At 45.0% G+C, this 16,643-nt stretch overlaps 1 protein-coding gene across 5 annotated transcripts in view; it reads right to left on the reverse strand.

Moving 5' to 3' along the window:
- Itgae (integrin subunit alpha E) overlaps positions 1–9,263 on the reverse strand; it is a 45,927-nt gene extending 36,664 nt beyond the window's left edge. For all 5 annotated transcript variants that reach the window (XM_029557465.1, XM_029557466.1, XM_029557467.1 and 2 more), the window contains exons 1-2: positions 9,143–9,263; positions 713–804 (exon numbers count right to left, since the gene is read on the reverse strand). In XM_029557465.1, coding sequence (XP_029413325.1) covers positions 713–804; positions 9,143–9,213 — 163 coding nt within the window. In that variant the 5' untranslated portion in view covers positions 9,214–9,263. The remainder of the gene's footprint in view (positions 1–712; positions 805–9,142) is intronic.
- Between the last annotated feature and the right edge of the window lie 7,380 nt (positions 9,264–16,643).

Genomic DNA, 16,643 nt, shown 5'->3' on the forward strand with positions numbered 1-16,643 from the left:
GCCAGCCTGGTCTACATAGTGAGTTCCAGGACAGCTGGGGCTACAGGAAGACTCTGTTTCAAAAAGACCAAAAAAATAAAAAAGTGAACAAAGTGGTCTGGGAGATGACTCAGTGGGTAAAGTGCTTGCCGCACCAGCATGAGGACCAGAGTATAGATCCCTAACATCCATGTAAATGCTAGGTGGACATGGCAGCCTGCCTGTTATTCCAGAGCCTAGAAGGCAGAGACTGGGAGGGGGTCCCTGGAGCAAGCAGGTTAGCTAGAGTAGCCATATCGGCAAGCCCTAGGTTCAATAAACCCTGGGTTGGATAAGATAGAGAGGGATCCAGGAAGTCTTCCAACATCAGCCTCAGGCCATCACATACATGCACACACATGAGCACCCACATACATGTGAACATACAAACACACATGCATGTACACTACAAACACTGGCACATTAAAAAAATGAATAAGCACTTAAGAGTGCCAGGCACATGGTGAGCACTCAATGTTACGTACAGCTCTATCATTAGGACCACATCAGGAGAGGCAGGCTGGGCTGTGTTGAGTGGCATGGATGCTGGGGTGGAAGGCTCTCTGTGGGGCTGGGGACCAGGGGTGGTTGGGCTGGACCAGGCAGGGCTAGGGTTGGAATGATTGGGTTGGGATGTGTGGGATTTCTAGAAGGTTAGCCTAGGGAACACATGGTGGAGATAGGGCTGGCTTACCTACTGGCTGGCAAGCAATTTCTTCTCCACTGAGGACACAACGATACAGGAGTGCTGAAGTCCTACTGGTGCTGTTGCTGGTGACCAGGAGACTGAGTGGGGGGCAGACAGCAAAGCCCAACTGGCTGGAGGCTCCTTTCTCCTCCCTGCCTGCCCAGTCCCAGTCTTCCCATCCCAGCCCCTCGGATGCTTTGTCTGAGGAGAAGGCCCAGTCCTAGGAAAAGCAAGCAGTTTCCTAGCCCAGCCCTGCAGACTCTGTATCACAGGGAAGGCACTCGCTCAGTCTCTACTTCCATACAGCTCCAGGTAAGGAACAGTTAAATGCAACACCTGTCTGCCTGCCACCCACCTTTACTGAGTTGGGGGCACTTTGGGTGCTAAGAAAAGATTCTACTGTCCTATGGGTTGGGGTAGAGGGAAAGGAAATCACTAACCACATAGCTGGTTCTTTTATTATTTTTTTAAATGTATTTTGTATTTGAGTGTTTTGCCTACATGTACATGTACACCTGTGTCATACAATGCCTGCACAGGCCAGAAGAAGGTATCAGGTCTCCTGGAACTGGAGTTACAGGCAGTTATTAGCTGCCATGTGGGTGCTGGGAACAGAACAAGGTTTCTGTAAGAGCAGTAGTGCATTTTACTGCTGAGCCATCTCTCCAGCCCCAAAGCATCTTGGCTGCACTGACCCATCTGGCCTCAGTGATAGTGATTTTTGAGGAGAGCACCCTGGCAGGCACCCCTCTCCTGTGGGTCAATCAGAATTGGAGGTTTGGGGACCTGATAAAGACAGTCTGAGGAGATGCCAGTTCTGCTGCAAACCCCTTGTTCCCCAACCCAACAAAACAGCAGAGAGGTAGGTGTCAGCCCAAACATTCTCATGCTGTTTGGGGAAGCCAGGGGCTGGCCTGAGACGGAGTGAGTGAACACCTCCAACTTGGGTTTAAGTAGAATGGTAGGGAAGGTGATTTGAGATTTGGCTTGGTAACAGTGAACCAAGTCCATGGGCTTCGTGCCAGAGGCAACAGGAAGCCATAGAGGGCTTTGTAAAGGGGAAGCACATGATCAGTCTGTGTTTTTAAAGGTCATGCTGTGGCTATGGTGGGCTGGGAAACAAGTTAATACAGGAAGAGGGACAGAAATGAGGTGCTGCCTCTACTTCCTCAACACCTATCACTAGACATTTTTTAAATGAGTCAGAGTATTCACATATGGACTGGACAGTTGGCTCAGCAGTTAAGAGCACTGGTTGCTCTTGCAGAGGACCCGAGTTTGATTCTTAGCACCCACATGGCGGCTAACAACCATCCAAAACTCTAGTTCCAGGGAATCCAATGCCCTCTTTTGACCTCCAGGGCATTGAAGGACATGGGTGCACCTATCATGAGTGCAGGCAATACATTCATATACATAAAATAAATAAGATATTTTTAAAAAGAGAATATTCTCATATTTACATGGTTGATGGAACAAGTCCGCAGCTGTGTGATACCACACACAGCTGCGGAACTCACCTCAAGCTGACTTTCACCCTCTGATAACGCTCTTGTCAAGGTCACCTGTGTCCTGTCTTACCAAACCCAACAGACACCTTTCTTGCCTTCATTTCCTCAGCCTTTGAGCAGCAGCTGGGACATGAGTGGCTGCCTCCTCCTCCAACACTTTCTTCCTGACTTTCCTCCCTTCTCATTTCTCCTGCTCAGTGTCCTTTGCCACTGAGTTCTAATGTCACCAGGATCTCCTGTCTTCCTAGCCAGCATGCTCACCTCATTATCCCTTCCAGTCCCAGGGCTTCCAACCATTCTCCAAGGCTGCAAGTCCCACTTTCCAATCTGAAGCCCTATATCCCTCTAGCATATGCCAGAGCAGTCAGCTGTAATGCAAAGCAAAGTAATGCCCTCTAGTGTTCCCATGTCCTCAACCTCAGAAACTGAATGTGTAACTTTCTATGGCATGGGAGACTTTGTAGATAAAAATGAATTAAGAATCTTTGGGGGGGGGGATGATCCTGGACTATCTTAATAGGCCCTATTCAGTCACAAGGGTCTTTATGAGAGGGAGGTTAGAGGATCAGACTCAGAGAAAGGTATGATGATGCATGCCTATAATCCCAATTTGGGAAGCAGAGGCAGGAGGATCATGAGTTCATGGCCAGCCTGGGCTATATAGCGAGACCCTGTTATTTGTTTGATTGTTGTTTTAGTTGTGTGTGTATATGTGTGGTGATGTAACCATTCATGTAAGTATATGCACATAAGTGTGCATATGTGTAGAAGCCAGAGGCCAGAGGCCCACGTCCAATGTCTTCCTCTCTTGCTCTCCTTGTTATGTTTGTTTGTTTGAGACAGGTCTCTCACTGAACCTGAAGCTCACTATTTTGGCTAGTCCGGTTGGTCAGCAAGCCACCAGAATCAGCCTGTTTCTAGCCTTCCAGCTCTGTGGGATTACAGAATTTGTGCCATCATGCCTGGGTTTTATGTGGGTGCTTGGGATTTGAACTCAGATCCTCATGCTTAAACAGCACATACTTTACCCAATAAGCCATCTTCCCAGCTCTGTTTCTCTCTCTCTCTCTCTCTCTCTCTCTCTCTCTCTCTCTCTCTCTGGTGTGTGTGTGTGTGTGTGTGTGTGTGTGTGTGTGTGTGTGTGTGTGTGTTTTAGACAGGGTCTTACTATATAACCCTGGCTGGCCTGGAACTCTTTATGTAAACCAGGCTGGCCTCAAACTCACAGAGATCCACTTGCCTCTGCCTCCAAATTCTGGGATTAAAGTTGTGCACACCAAGCCCAGCTTATGTCTTTTTTTAAGCAGTTAGAGTAAAATCTGAAGGTGCAATACCCCAAGTTCATTGAAAGGGGCTGTACCAAAGAATATGGTAGCCTTTAGAAGTTATAAGGGACAAGACAATGGATTCTTACCTACAACTTCCAGAAGATGACACCTTGATATCAGCCCAGGAAGACTTATTTCAGACTTTCAATCTCCAGTACCATAATATAATAATCTTGCAGCGTTATAAGCCACTAATGTCATGGTACGTGTTATTTTGTAGGCATCTCAGACTCAGAATGCCCTAAGCAGAACCCCTGCTCCTGTCCCAAGCCTGCTCTTCCTCATCTTCCTGCATCTGTAAATGATATCATCTGGGAAGCATCCTTGTTTGCCTATTCATTCATCCCTACACAGTCAGTCTTATTGGTTCTTTCTCCACTGACTCTAGAGAAGATCCACTTCTGTATCACCGCCATCCTGCCCCATCTATGGTAATGGCCTCCTGTTGTTTGCTATTTATAACTCTGTTTCACTCATTCTCATGCACTCAAAAAAAGTTCAAACCCCTCATTACAGCCTCGACTTTAAAAGAGTCATACCATGTCACACTCTGCTTCACTCATTCTCATGCACTCAAAAAAAGTTCAAACCCCTCATTACAGCCTCCAGAGCCAGGCAGGATGTCTGCTTGCTGTCTCTCCAAACTGCCCTGCCCACACAGAGGAAGACCTGCAGATGTGCTGCTATAACAAACTGCAGGGGCTGGTCCTGTCCTGCCTCAGGCCTTCTGCCTAGCTGTTCCCTCTGCCTCGAACCCTGACCTCCCACTGTCCCCAGGGTTGGCCCATTCTCATCCCTGTATCCTGTTTAACTCTCACCCACTCATAAATGCTTTCTCTAACAAGCCCCGCCTCACAACCCAGTTATCCTGCCTCAAATGGCCCTGTTTTAGTTCTGTCTCAGAACTTGTTATCACCAGATAGTATCTTGTTAACTTACTTACCTGCTTATTCTCTATCTGTATCGTTCACTAAGCAGTTAGTTTCCTAACCATTTCATCTACCTTGTCTGCCTTGCAATTCCTAGGGCCTGGAACAGCACCTGGCACAGTGCAGGGGCTCGGGAAACATTTGTTGAATGACTTGCATGACAGCCCCAGCAACAGCTAAGAGGCTAGTCTGGGGTGGAGCAGATAGGTAGAAGACCAGGTGCAAATCAGGTCACTGCTTAGCAAGACTGCCTCTCTCCTCAGGCTGAGCCTTGGCTCTGGTCCAGTACTTTTTCCCTCCTCCACATGGTAGGTACACTCAGAACCAGGCTCCTCCCCAGAACATTCATCCAGCCTGGCTCTTCCTCCTCTTCAGGCCTTTTCCAGGATGTTTGCTCCACCTACAATGCTTTTCACTTCCGTCTCCTACAGAACATCCTTCTGAGGCACCAGCTCTTTAGGAATCTTCCCAAAGGAAGGTGCAATTTGCTCCCCTCCAAGCTCTAACAGCCTTAACTATTGGATTCCCAGTCTTTGTTCCCATCTGGGCTATGAGCGCTCAAGAGACCACCAGGTATAGCTGTGTAGACTGCACACTGCAAAGTTCCAAGATGGCCACTCATATTTCAAGCATGCAATTCTGTATGGGGGCCCAGCCTGGGCTGCCTCTGCTCCCTACCCCTTTTATGGCTACTCATCTCCAGGTTTGCTGACTCAGTGGCTGGCAAATCAACCAAATCTAGACTGACTAGCTAAAGAGGACCAGCCATCTGCTGACAGGTTCCCTTATCCACTCTGGACTGGACGTGGCCCCAGCGCATCTCATCCATCTCCTGCCCTTCTCCCAGCTCCACTGTCCCTCTTTCCAGAGGCTTTCCCAAATTACCCTGGAGGGTGGGGGAAGACCTGCTTATGTCCCACTCCATCCCCCTGCTACAGCCTCAGCCCAGGATGCTGGCAGTCCTGGTCTGCTATACTTCAGAAAGTACAAGGGAGTGAGGGAGACAGGTCACCCTCACCCTGGGGGCGGAAGCAGGCAGCAGCATGTTCCTCTCTCTATGGGTAGCCAAGATGCTTTTCCTTCCCCCCTGCAGCAGGCCAGTGGTCTCAGGGACCCAGAACTGCCTCTACCACATCCTCCTCTCAACATGTGCAAATCCACGAGCCCCCTCTCCCCCTCAGCAGGTGTTCTGGAGGTATTCAGCAGACCAACTGGGCTCCCCACATCTTGAGAGCTTCCAAGGATCTTCATCAAAGGCTTTAAACACAAATATTCCCTCTTTACCTGGAGCTAGTGAGGGACCCACTGGGGTAGTGGTGGGAGGGAGCTGGGCAGGAGATGGTCACAGAGAACTAGACTAGAACCACTGAATACATAGTCAACATAGACCCGATGGCCCAGCAATTCCAGTCCCAGGCGAGATGGAGTGAGTGCATCTATCTGTGCAATGGAAGCAGCAGGGAAAACACTCACACGCTCACCATTACTAAGTACTGTTGACACAATGGAAAACTCCAGCAGTGAACCTGAGCATTTCAGCCTCAGCAGCAGGGCAGCACTATGAATAGGTTCGTAGACCTTCTGCTGAGTCAGAGTGGATTCTGCCTGCCTCATTTATACCAAGTTCAAAACTAGGTAGAACTAGCCTACAGACACTCTGAGTCAGGAGGTGACTGTCAGTGGGGGATGTGACGGTGCCCAGCATGGGGCTCTCAGGGACCTTTCAGGAGGCTGCCTGTTGCAATTAATCTAGATGTTGCTTACACAGCTGGCTTGCTTTGTGAACATGTAGTGAGCTGCACATTTATGCTGTGTGCATTTTTGTGTATGATGTTTGTCAGAACAATTCTACCAAAACAAAACACAATAAACATCAACTTCCAATTCATCTTTCTGCAGCTGAGATCTTCCTGATAACTTTCTCACTACCTGTCCCTGCTTCAAATTTCTGGGTCCTCCAGACCCCCACACTTGGGTGCCAAGGAACTGCTCACTCCCCCATCTTATTCCCCATGGCTCTCAGACTCAGTTGTGGGCTTTTTCTTAGTGATTACCCTTGCTTGGGGCGACCTCCCAGCTTTTGGCCATGCTCTTCTCTCTGCTTAGACTCCCCTCTCCCATACAGTCTTCACAGTAGCTCCTGGCATCAATGCTGAAGACCTGTCAGAGCTGTATCACTGCTGTCGTTGTGAGATGTGTCTATGTCCCTCATGAACCTAAGAGCTCCATGGGAGCAGGAGCCACATCTCACCATTTTATCCCACAGACTTTGTCTGGTACTGAGCAGACACTTCATAAATACCTGCTAATGAATGAAGGAGTGAATGAGAGGATCGAACCTGTCCTTCCACATAAGTCTATTAATGAAATCCACAGAGCCAGGCTCAGGCTCAACTCCAGAACAGGGTTCAGCCCCTTACATAATAATTTTGTTATCTGGGAAATGGAGGGGCTGAAGAGATGGCTCCAGTTCCAGGGGATCTGATGCCCTCTTCTGGCTTCTGATGGCACTGTATGCATGTGATGCATTTACATACATGTAGGGAAAACACTCATACACATAAAATAAAAATAAATAAATCTTTTCTTTTAGTTTAGTTTTGTTTTTGAGACAGGGTCTCCCTGCAGCTCCAGCTGACCTGGAACTCACTATGTAGACCAGGCTGGCCTCAATCTCACAGAGATCCACCTGCCTCTGCCCCCCAGTGCTGGGATTAAAGGCGTACACCACCACACCTTTAATCCAAGAAAGAAAAGAAGAGAAGAGAAAAGAAAAGAAAAAAGAACAAGAAAAAAGGGAGATTGACCTGGAAGCTGACATATAATCCCAGCATGGAAAATTCAAACTCCAGCAGTGGAGATTTTAAGACTTAGGAACCATTTGTGTCAACAGACAACTTCAGTTTTCAGCTTTAATATTGATAATTCAGTAGAGTTCCTGATTATAAGCAACAGAACTCTATTACCAACAGCATAAAAAAACCAGATTAAATCTAATGACCACCTGACTTTTCACCATACTGATGAGGAACCCAGAGCTGACTAAAGGGTCTAGGCCTACTTTGTTGGCAGGGTTATGGTCCATGATCCAAGGCCTCTGAGGCTGTTACAGTGACAACTAATGACCATTTACTCTCCACCAGGCAAAACAGTTCTGCTCTGCCAGAAACTCTCACACCTGGCTCTGCTCAATGCCTGTCTTGACCCTGGATTCACTTGCACAGGTAGGTATAAATAAAATCTCATACTGGGGATAGCTCAGTAACAAAGAGCTTACCTAGCATACATAAAGCTCTGGGTTTGATCCCCAGCACCCACCCACCCCAAATTATCATTATTATATTTTGGTTTTGTTTTTTTGAGACAGGGTTTCCATGTAGCCACAGAGATCCACCCACTTCTGCCTCCCAAGTGCTGGGATTAAAGGCGTGTACCTTTATTCTTTACTTGTGTGCAGGGTGTGTGTATGTATGTGTATTTGTGTGTGCATGCGGGTGCCCTTGGAGGCCAGATTGAACACTGGTTTCACTAATTTGACTTGCTTCTTGCTTCATGCAATTCATACCTTATTTTTCCCATTGTCCAGTGATGAATATTTCTGTCCTTTCACAGTGATAAGCAATGCCTCTGTTGATGTTTTCATGTTAGGGCTAAAAACTCAGCTCAGGCCCTGGGTTCAGTTTTCAGCAACACACACACACACACACACACACACACACACACACACACACAAACTATGTGCTGGGGTGAGCATGTGCTTAGAATGTATAAAATCCTGGTTCAATTCCAAGACCTGCACATTCTTTAGGCCTGTGCATTTCTTTAGAGCTGGAACCTGGGGTACAGCTGCTGAGCCAAAGGCCACTGTGCACCTCAGCCTCACCAGCTATGGCAATGCTGCTTTACAGGGCAGAGATGCCAGTACCCTCCCACACATTCCTGTCTCATCACAACCTCACCAGCACTGTCTTCTCAGACTTTACTTTTTTTTTTTTGCTAAGTCAGTGGATGGATACAGATGATATTTTCAAAATAGGAGGTAATGTTTCTGCACCTCAATGTGGCCAAAACCCATGTGAAGCTCTGTAGGTTTGTTTTCTCAGACAGTTCTGCAGCAATCCTGTGAGGTTGGGAAATGACCACCTCCATGTCTGAAGGGAGAAACTGAGGCTCGGGGCTTGGCACCTTGCTGAAGTTGCTCAGCGAAACAGTGAGGTGCCACTGAGCTGTGACCCCCAGAATTGCAGACTCTTAACCTCTTCAGCTTGAGCCTCAGAGTTTCCACTTTCCTTTTAAATTTTTTTATACTACTTTTCCAAATTTTCTAGATTGACTACATGTAACTTTTATAAATAGCAAAAGAGCCTTGGTGAGCTCTATTTTAAAATAGTTTTAAAGTTCTCCTTCCCCTAAGCAGTGGAGCAGGAGGAGACTTGAATAAGCAGAGGACAGGGCAGAACACAGGGGCTCCATGGACTCCATAGGCTAGCCTGAGGACCACAGCTACCACACCATCACCCCCCACACACACCTTTCTCTTTGGCCCTGTGTCATTCACAAAGTAAAAGGGGTTCTGCCAGGCTGTGGTGTGGGGCATCATGGCCTTCTCTGGGGTACACCTCAGGCTCCCTTCCAGTCCTCACCCTTCCACATGGTGGTTCCACTCACCAGGTCTGGTTGGTGCTGGGGTCTCGGTATAAAAGGGAGCTGAGCACAAAAGGTGTACCTCCCTTAGGCATTGTGACCCACGGCCTGGTCACATCCACGTTGAAGGCCCCCAGTGGGGTCAGGCCTGTGGGCAAAAGAGGAACATTTGATGAAAGAGGCACATTGTTGAGGCTATGGCTGGGCCTGGGCCTGCTGTCAGTCCACCAGATTCCATGGTGTCATTGTCATAAAGACAAGCAAAGTGAGCCCCAGCCCCCAAGGATGCTTTTCTAAGCCTGAGTGGGTATATCTGACCCAGGGCCTTGGGTCTTCCTACTAAACCAAGGTGCTCCAGCCCAGGGCCTCCTCCAGGAGGCCTCACCTGTGGAGCACTGCCCACCTGCTAACACCTCCTGCTACACACTTTCCACATCAGTCACATGGCTTGTAGTGTGTCACATACAGGGACCAAGCCTCCAGAGAGGAACTGCACAGATGCTGTACCCCTTCAAGTGACTCAAAAGGAAACATGTCTCCTCAAAAATACTTCCTAAGAATGTCTGATGGTCCTTTGTTCTTTAATAACCCTAAACTGGAAACAAGCCAAATTTACAGTATTATGGGAGAATAGATAAAGTAAGGGGACATTCATAAGGCAGAACGCTAATATTCAGTAGTAAAAAGGAGTGAATAGAGGAGCAGCTCATGATGCCCGATGAAGACTGTACAGGAACATCTGATTCTACTACGTGATGTTCCAAACAAACTAAGTTAAGCTACTAGAAAGAAATGCCTGGGTGAAGCAAGAGATGAGATCAGCTGGGAAAGGATGAGAGGAACTTTCTGTAGTGGTAGATGTATGTTGTATCTTTATAGGAGATTGTATTAGAAAAAGTTTATGCCTTTGTCAAAACACACCAAATGGGCCCAGTATGGTGGTGCTTGACTTCAATTTCAGCACTTGGGAGGAAGAAGCAAGCAGATCTGGTCTACATACCTAGCTCCAGGCCAGCCAGGGCTCCATGGTGAGATGTTATCAAAAATAAAATAAAATAAAAATAAATTGAACTCTATTCCATATGTATACTGAAATGTTTAGGGATAAAGCATACCAGTATCTACAGTTTACTGTATCTTATATCAAAATATAAGAACCCAGGGTCTCATACACACTAGGATGGATAGACAGATGTGAAGAAGAAAATAAAAATATTCACAACTAGATGGGCGTGGAGGAACACCTTTTAGTGCCAACATCACATTTACTTCACTGTTGTAGAGGCAAGCATAGCCTAAAGAGACATTATGAAAGCAAGTTGAGAAAGTTTGAAGGTATTTTGACAGATTCTCTGTAGTGCAGTGATGCATCTGGGGTCTCTCACTCTGCAGCACACCCTGGGGAACTTTAAAGGTATTTTGTTTTGCATTCCCTCATATAAATAATTCAGCTTTATGTTAACATTGGAACCCTGCCACAGGTCCTTCAGGAATCTGCTGAGTTATGATGAAAATATTAAGTAGTAATAAATACATTTTTTTGTGTATAATGTATCAGGGTTCCAAGTTTCTGAGTACTTGATATTTTATGAGATAGAATCTGAGAGTCAGGGAGGCAGAGGCAGGCAGATCTCTGTGAGATCGAGGCCAGCCTGGTCTACATAGTGAGTTCTAGGCTCTGTCTTAAAAAGATAAAAGAAAATCATAACTGTAAAATATAAATGTCCAATTTCTCAACTTTTCAATACATATGACTTTTTTTCATTAAAAATGGTGGAGAGGGGCTAGAGAGATGACTCAGTATTAAGAGCACATGCTGCTCTTGCAGAAGCCTCTAGTTTGGTTCCCAGCACCCATGTGACACAGCTCACAACCACCTATAACTCCAGTGCCAGGGGACCCAACATACTCTTCTGGTCTTCAAAGGCACCAGGCACATATGTAGTGCACACAGATGTAGGCAAAGCACTTACACACATAAAATAAAAATAAATAAATCTTTTTTTTAAAAAAAAAACATTAAAAATTGTGGAGTAAAAAACATGGTGTCACATGCCTATAATCTCGGCACTTAATAGACAGAGGCAGGAAGATCAGAAGTTGAAGGTCATCCTAGGCTACATAAAGAGTTTGAGGCCAGTTTGGGCTACATGAGATCATGTCTCAAAGAAAGGAAATTTGTTTTTCTCACTACCCCCAAAAGGCTGTGCTAATTCATGCTCCGATAACAGAACAACAAGTTGATTTCCCCCACAATGTTTTCTTCCTTCTTTAAAATAGTCCACCATCTTGTTTCAAAACCAGGGATGTAGCTCAATGGTGAGCATTTGTCTAGCATGTGTAAGGTGCTGAATTGAATCCCCAGCACCACAAAAGTAAAATTAAATTAAAACATCTGATTTTTAAATCAATTAACATATTTTAAAATATGTAAAAAATCATTTGGGGGGCTGGAGAGATGGCTCAGTGTTTAAGAACACTGGTTATTCTTGCAGAAGACCCAGGTTTGAATCCCAGAACCCACATGCCAGCTAACAACTGTAACTCCAGTCGCAGGGGATCTGACAGCCTCTTCTGACCTCCTCGGGCATTGCACAACACGGGTGCACTTACCTACATGCAGGCAATACACGCATACACATAAAATTTAAAAAATAAATAAATAGGGGCTGGAGAGATGGCTCAGAGGTTAAGAGCACTGATTGCTCTTGCAGAGGCCCCGGGTTCAACTCCCAGCACAGTCCCAGGGGATCCAACAGCCTCTTCTGCATGTTACGGGTGCACTTACCTACATGCAGGCAACACATGGATACACATTAAATAAATAAATAAATAAAAAAATAAATAAATAAATAAATTTTTAAAGTTTAAAAAAAAATCATTTGGGTATCTTGGGTTTGAGAGTATATCACAATTTTTATGTGAGAATTAATAGGAATATTTTACCCTTAATATCTTTTTACTTACCAGTAGAGAGTTTCAAAACAAATAGAAATAATTATGCAAGGATCAATTTATAAACTATGTTATCTTTTGTACAAGGAATGGAAGGATATATATGTATATATATATGCACACAAATATAGTGTTCTCCAATAGGAAGATATAGCAGTTTTTAATTTATATGAATCCAATAACATCACTTCAAATATGTAAAACAAAAATTAATTGAATTTAAAACAATACCACTAAAGTACAAGACTTCAAATCTTTCATGTTATCAATACAGACAAACAGAAATCATCAAGGATGGACAGTTGATCAATACAACTAACAAACTTGACCTAATCAGTTAGCGGAACACATACCTAACAATGATAAAACATTTTTTTATGCACATGTGAAGGATTTACCAAAATTGACCAATATGCTGAACCACAAAGTGATCTTCAGTCAATAGATTAAAATAATTCAGAATATGTTCTTTGACTGTAATAGAATTAAAATCAATAACAAGAAAAAAGTAAAAAAATCTGAAGTTCTTGGAATGCAAGAGGTGCACTTTTTATATTTTATTCTTTTTTTATTTTTGTAGCCATAAATAGTTTTAAACATATAAATAGCTTATACATATAGATTAATAAAATTAAAATATTAAACAAATATGACCAAACCACATGAATGTGAAATGAATTTAAGAAATAAGTCATCTAATTTTAAGAATATATTATTCAATTTTCATAACATATTACATAGATGACTGAGATTTTCATTTACTAACAAAAATACTACATCTTACACTCTGTTTTATCAATTAATTTTTTTCACTTTAAAAACACATAAGCTATACTATCTTTTTTTTTCCTTTGATCTTTTTGAGACAGGGTGTCTCTGTAGTGCCAGCTGACATGGAATGCACTATCTAGACCAGGCTGACCTTGATTTCACAGAGATCCATCTGCCTCTACCTCCCAAAGGAGTGCTGGGACTAAAGGCATGTGCCACCACGTCCAGCAAACTGAACTATCTTTACTACTCTGCCCAACCCATCTTCAGAGTACTGCAGTTCAGATGGTGCCTAAGTCAGTTTCTGGGTTTAAGCAATGTACTTTTAAATAACCCAGAGTCACAGAGGAAACCAAAACAGAAACACTAAAGTACTTTGAACTGAGTTGAGTGATTAGATTAAGATACAAGAAATCAAAACTCATAGGATGCAGTTAAAGCAGTGTTTATAGGAAATGGACAGCCTTAAATACAAGTTTAAAAAGAAACCAGGCGGGGCATGCATGCTTTTAATTCCAGCACTTCACTCAGGAGGCAGAAGCAGGTGGATTGCTGTACTAGCCCAGCCTGGTCGTAGCCAGTTCCAGACCAGCTAGGGCTAAATAGCAGTGAGACCCTGGGTGGGGGGGGGGGGGGGGAGAAACAGAGAAACAGAGAGAGAAACAGAGAGAGAGGCAGCAGAACACATGACACATGCCTGTGATCCAAGCACTTTGGAGACAGGAGGATCAGGTGTTCAATGCCATCATCAGCTACATGGGGATTCAAAGCAAGCTTGGCTACATGAAACCTCACCTCCAAATAAAAAGAGGGAAAAAAAGAGGAAACTCCATTTCCAGAGGACCAGACACCCTCTTCTGATCTCTGAGGACACTGCATGATGTGGTGCACTTACATGCCTGCTGGCAACACACTCATACACATACAATAAAAATAATAAAAAGAAAATTAAAAAAAAAAGAAAACGTTACATTCTTTAAAAATGTGTGGTGAAGTTTTTGGATGTGAATGGCATGATGTTGGTAATTTGCTCTAAAATGATGCTTCTGAGTCACAAATATCTGAGGATGGTTTGCTTTGTTTTTATTTAATTTGCGTATGTACGTGTGGGGGCTCAAGAATGAGAGTGCGGATGTGTGGAGGCCTGAAATTGACATCAGGCATCTTCCTTGATTGCTCTCTACCTCTATATTGAAGCAGAGTCTCTCAATGAAAGGAGCTCACTGGGTTTGGCTAGTCTGGCTAGCCAACTTGCCCCAGGGATTCCATCTCTGCCTCCTGTGTACCAGGATGACAGATGGGCTGCCATAAACCTCCTGACTTGCATGTGGGTTCAGGGATCCAAAGTTCAATCCTCACACTGAGCTTGTTATAGTTATCCTGTTTATCCTGTTCAAACATGCTTGAAATCTTGCCATGAAAAACCTGCCACAGGTAAAACCTTCCCACAAGAAGATCATGCGAAGCCTCTGAAGGCAGCCCTGGGTCTGTCATGATGCAATTTCCAGTCTTTCTGTCACAAAGCAACACTCAGTTTCCCTGTGCAGGTGTGCACTCCTGAGTGCATACACAGAGGCCAAAAGAGGGCAATAGGTGTCCTGCTCTGTCACTCTTCACATTTAACATAGAGCCAGGCTGGCAACAAGCAAACCCCAGTTCTCTTCCTGTCTCCAACCCCCACAGCACTGGGGTTACAGGAACATTGGTGGCCACACCCAACTTTTTACGTTGGGTCCTGGGGATTGTAACTCAGGACCACTGAGCCATCTCTCCAGGGCCTGTCATTGCCCCCTCCACCCACCATGCAAGAGGTCCTTCATCAGTGAATACCTGCTGGATACTCTTTAATCCAGCTGAATTCTGACGCCATCTACCAGGAGATGATAACCAGTCAGATCCCAAGACTACCCACCACAAGCCCCAGGGTGTCTTATCTGAGCTTCTGACCTACAGGCTGTAATTCAGGGTTCCAACAACTCCTGCCTTCTCAGGTTCAGTTAATTCACTAGATCGGCTCACAGAACTCATGGGAACATGCGCATTCACGGGTTTGTCATGGAGGATATTGCAACAGAGATGAAGTCATGCACAGAATGAGGCGGGCACAGGATATACCCCCTCTCGTTCAGGAACTTCCCATGCTCTGCTGTTTGGGGGCTCTTTTGAACCATGCCTTTCTGGGGTATTATGGAGACTTCTTTGTATGGGCATGACTGATGAACTCTTACTACTTTTACCATGACATGAAGAACAAGAACCAAACATATATTTTATGGTATTACAGTTGGCATCTACATTGTGCGTGTGTGCATGTGTGCCTGTGTGTGTGTGTATATGGTATGTGTACATGTTCATGTGGGTATGTACATGTGCACCCCTGTGTGTGGAATACAGAGATCAATATCAGGTGTCTTTCTCTACCTTATTTTAATTATTTTTATTATTATTATTTTTTATCTTTTTGAGACAGGGTCTCCCTGTAGCCCCAGCTGTCCTGGAACTCACTATGTAGACCAGGCTGGCCTTGAACTTGCTGAGATCACCTGCCTCTGCCTCCTAAGTGCTGGGATTAAAGGCGTGTGCACCACACCATGCCCGGCATTATTTTTATTTTATGTGTATGAGTGTTTTGCCTGCGTGTATGTAAGTGCACTATGTGCATGCAATGCCCACAGAGGCCAGAAGAGTGTGTCAGATCCCCTGGAACTGGAGTTACAGATGGTTGTTAGCCACCTTGTAGGTGCTGGACCAAACCTGGGTCCTCCGGAAGAACAAGTGTTCTGAACTGCTCAGCCATCTCTCCAGCACTGTAGCCTTATTTTTGAGAACCTAGTGCTTACAGATTGACTAGGCTGTGAGCTTTGGGGATCCCTGTCTTTGTACCCCCACCACCAGCACTACAGTCACAGATATGTGCCTCCACTCCCAGTTTTTATGTGGGTGCTGGGGATCTGAACTCAAGTCCTCATGCTTCCACAGCAAGCACTTTACCCACTGAGTCACCTCCCCAGCCCCATGCAGCTACATTTTATCTCTTTTCATTTATACCCTTGCTCTGCCAAGAATAATTTGTGCTAAATCATAAAAATGGATAGTTCAGTAAGATTAAAAGTCACTTAAAACTATGGGGCAGGACAAAAAGAGACAGAAAGAAACTGGTTTATTGAAAAGGGAGGAATCCAATTGACCAGAAAGGAGGCCAACCACTAACTTGTATGAATAGCAACAAGGGCTAAGGAGAACCCCATTCTGGGCTCTGAATGGGTACCCAGTAGACGCCTGATAAAATTATTGGCTGGAAAAATGCATCCACAAGTGAACTAAGCCTTCTCAAAGCCAACACATGAAAATGGGCAATGTCATCATGGTGTCCACAAAATAGGAAAAAGAAACTGTTCTGTGAAGCACAACTATTACTTTTATTTAAGACAAAATATATTTCCCTGAAGATTGGTTTAACAAGGACACAGAATGAACAACACCAATCTCAAGTTTCCCAGAGCTGTTGTCCATGTCCTCCCTACCATTGCTCCAAAGCAGACACAGAAAACATAACCTGGGCTCAGGACAGAGCTCATTCAGCAAAGTGCTTGCTGTGCAAGCATGAGGACCCAAGTTCCACATCCAGAACCTGTATAAAAAGCAAGACATGGTGGCAGGTGCTTAAAATCCCAGCAATGGAAAGGTGGAAACAAGAGGCCCCTGGAGATTCCAGACTAATCAGCAACCCCAGGACCCAGTGTAGTGAGAGACCCAACCTGGGTAGACAGCTCCTGAGGAACAACATGTGAGGCGAACC

Source organism: Nannospalax galili, unplaced genomic scaffold (genome assembly GCF_000622305.1).
Source record: "Nannospalax galili isolate Female #2095 unplaced genomic scaffold, S.galili_v1.0 scaffold888, whole genome shotgun sequence".
NCBI lineage: Eukaryota > Metazoa > Chordata > Mammalia > Rodentia > Spalacidae > Nannospalax > Nannospalax galili.